The 1,957-nt window shown below is 28.0% G+C and overlaps 1 protein-coding gene across 1 annotated transcript in view; it reads right to left on the minus strand.

Moving 5' to 3' along the window:
- The window catches only part of LOC106474427 (F-box/WD repeat-containing protein 7-like), a 21,022-nt gene that overhangs the window by 6,565 nt on the left and 12,500 nt on the right, over positions 1–1,957 (minus strand). Inside the window, exons 4-5 of the mRNA XM_013935119.2 lie at positions 609–697; positions 138–360 (exon numbers count right to left, since the gene is read on the minus strand). Coding sequence (XP_013790573.1) covers positions 138–360; positions 609–697 — 312 coding nt within the window. The remainder of the gene's footprint in view (positions 1–137; positions 361–608; positions 698–1,957) is intronic.

The following is a 1,957-nucleotide window of genomic DNA, read 5'->3' on the forward strand; positions in this document are numbered from 1 at the left end:
CCATCTTTGAATTAGTTAAATTATACATTATTTGTAACTTACAAATTTCTATAATGAAAATTTTTTTTAAATTTACAACTACATACAGGCAGTAAATGAAATTTTCTTATATTTCAAATATTTTTTTAAATCCATACCATTTTTCCAATCTAAAATTTTAATGTTAACTCCATCATTTCCTAGGTAGATCTTGTCTGAATGAGACACGACAGTCTTCAGACTGTGGTGCAATGGTCGAGCTAAACCTCGGGATGACTCTTCTTCCAGTGCATATAATAGCTGAAACCGTCTTAATCTTATAGTCCACACCTTGACCACACCATCTACTGATGTTGTAAACACCTGATTACTATCACTTGTCTGAAATACACACATAAATAACTATTTAATTAAGCTACTCTACCTGTTATGGTCATAAAATCTAACACACTGTTTCTTGGCATGAATGAAAACTTGTTATCTATACCACCAATCTTATAACATCAGAGAAAAGAAACTCCAAATCAAGTAGAAAAGCACAACATATTACAGTTTCATGAATTAAAGAGTCAGAAAGACAACATTCGTATTAAAAAATCAAAAGAAGATTCTCGTGTCTCAGTACTTACTGCTATACAAGTGACGTTTTCCTCATGACCATGAACCGAATGTTTAGCTTCTCCAATTACAACATCCCAGAGTTCAACTTTTCCACCATCTGTAGAGGTTTACATATATTGAATATGATGTTTAAGCCTTGAAATATATCGATAAAATTTCTTATTATACTGAAAAATATTCCTGGCTATTAGTATCACTCACTAACCATTCATATTTCTTATGTTAAACTGTATAAAACACTGTGTTGTCAAGAAAATTTGAGATATTTCACTGTTTCATAAGTAGCACTCAATGCATTTTATTTTTGGTATATTCAGAAACATTTTTATAAATATCCATACAGATGTTATAGTTGTAGATGGTTGTATCCTTGTAGACATGATACAAAATGTCATATATGTGCATTAATCAGACAAAGGTTACATTCCTCAATAATTGTTTAGTAAGGCTTATACTTGTTTAATCATATTTCATTGCTTCCTGGATTGTGATGTGTGCTCAAGTTGTCAACAATTCAGTTTTCAAATGCATTAATCAGAATTTAAAATAAAAATATTGCATTTTCCAGTACCAAAGCAAATTTTTGTCTTATAAAATTATGTATTTGTGATTTTCTAAGATAACTTTGTTAAATATACGCTACAAAACACGAGATTAAGCATAAAATTACGTAAGTTTAAGTTTAGCATTTCAGAAATGAAGCAAAATCTGATATGAAGTGTAAAAATAAAATTATTATAAGTATTCCTTTGAAAAATGTCAAATATCCTCACAAACGTCCCTCTCCTACTTTCAACATACTAATGATAAGTTAACATTTAGTACAGCAGAGATATGTCATGTAAGCCTTGTATTTCCTCAACTTAGAACATTGTCTACATTAGAAATAAAAGATTATAAATGATTGAGAATTGCAATTCATGTTACAAACATGAAATAGAGTATTTTTGAAAAAGTCATATTAATAAAAAAAAACAGCTGAGATAAAAAAAGGTAATATTTTTTACTTTACTCTTGTTAAACAAGTTTCTTGAAAGATCATATTAACACCACAAATACAGACAGTATTTTTATTATATTTGACAGTTTGTTCAAAATTATAAACATCTAGCAAATCATGATTTAGGCTAATATATTTGACAGTTTGTTCAAAATTATAAACATCAAACAAATCATGATTTAGGCTAATATATTTGACAGTTTGTTAAAATTATAAATATCAAACAAATCATGATATTAGCCTAAATAATTTGACAGTTTGTTCAAAATTATAAACATCAAACAAATCCTGATTTAGGCTAATATATTTGACAGTTTGTTCAAAATTATAAACATCTAGCAAATCATGATTTAGGCT

The sequence above is a fragment of the Limulus polyphemus genome, unplaced genomic scaffold (genome assembly GCF_000517525.1).
Source record: "Limulus polyphemus unplaced genomic scaffold, Limulus_polyphemus-2.1.2 Scaffold7210, whole genome shotgun sequence".
In the NCBI taxonomy this organism is placed as follows: domain Eukaryota; kingdom Metazoa; phylum Arthropoda; class Merostomata; order Xiphosura; family Limulidae; genus Limulus; species Limulus polyphemus.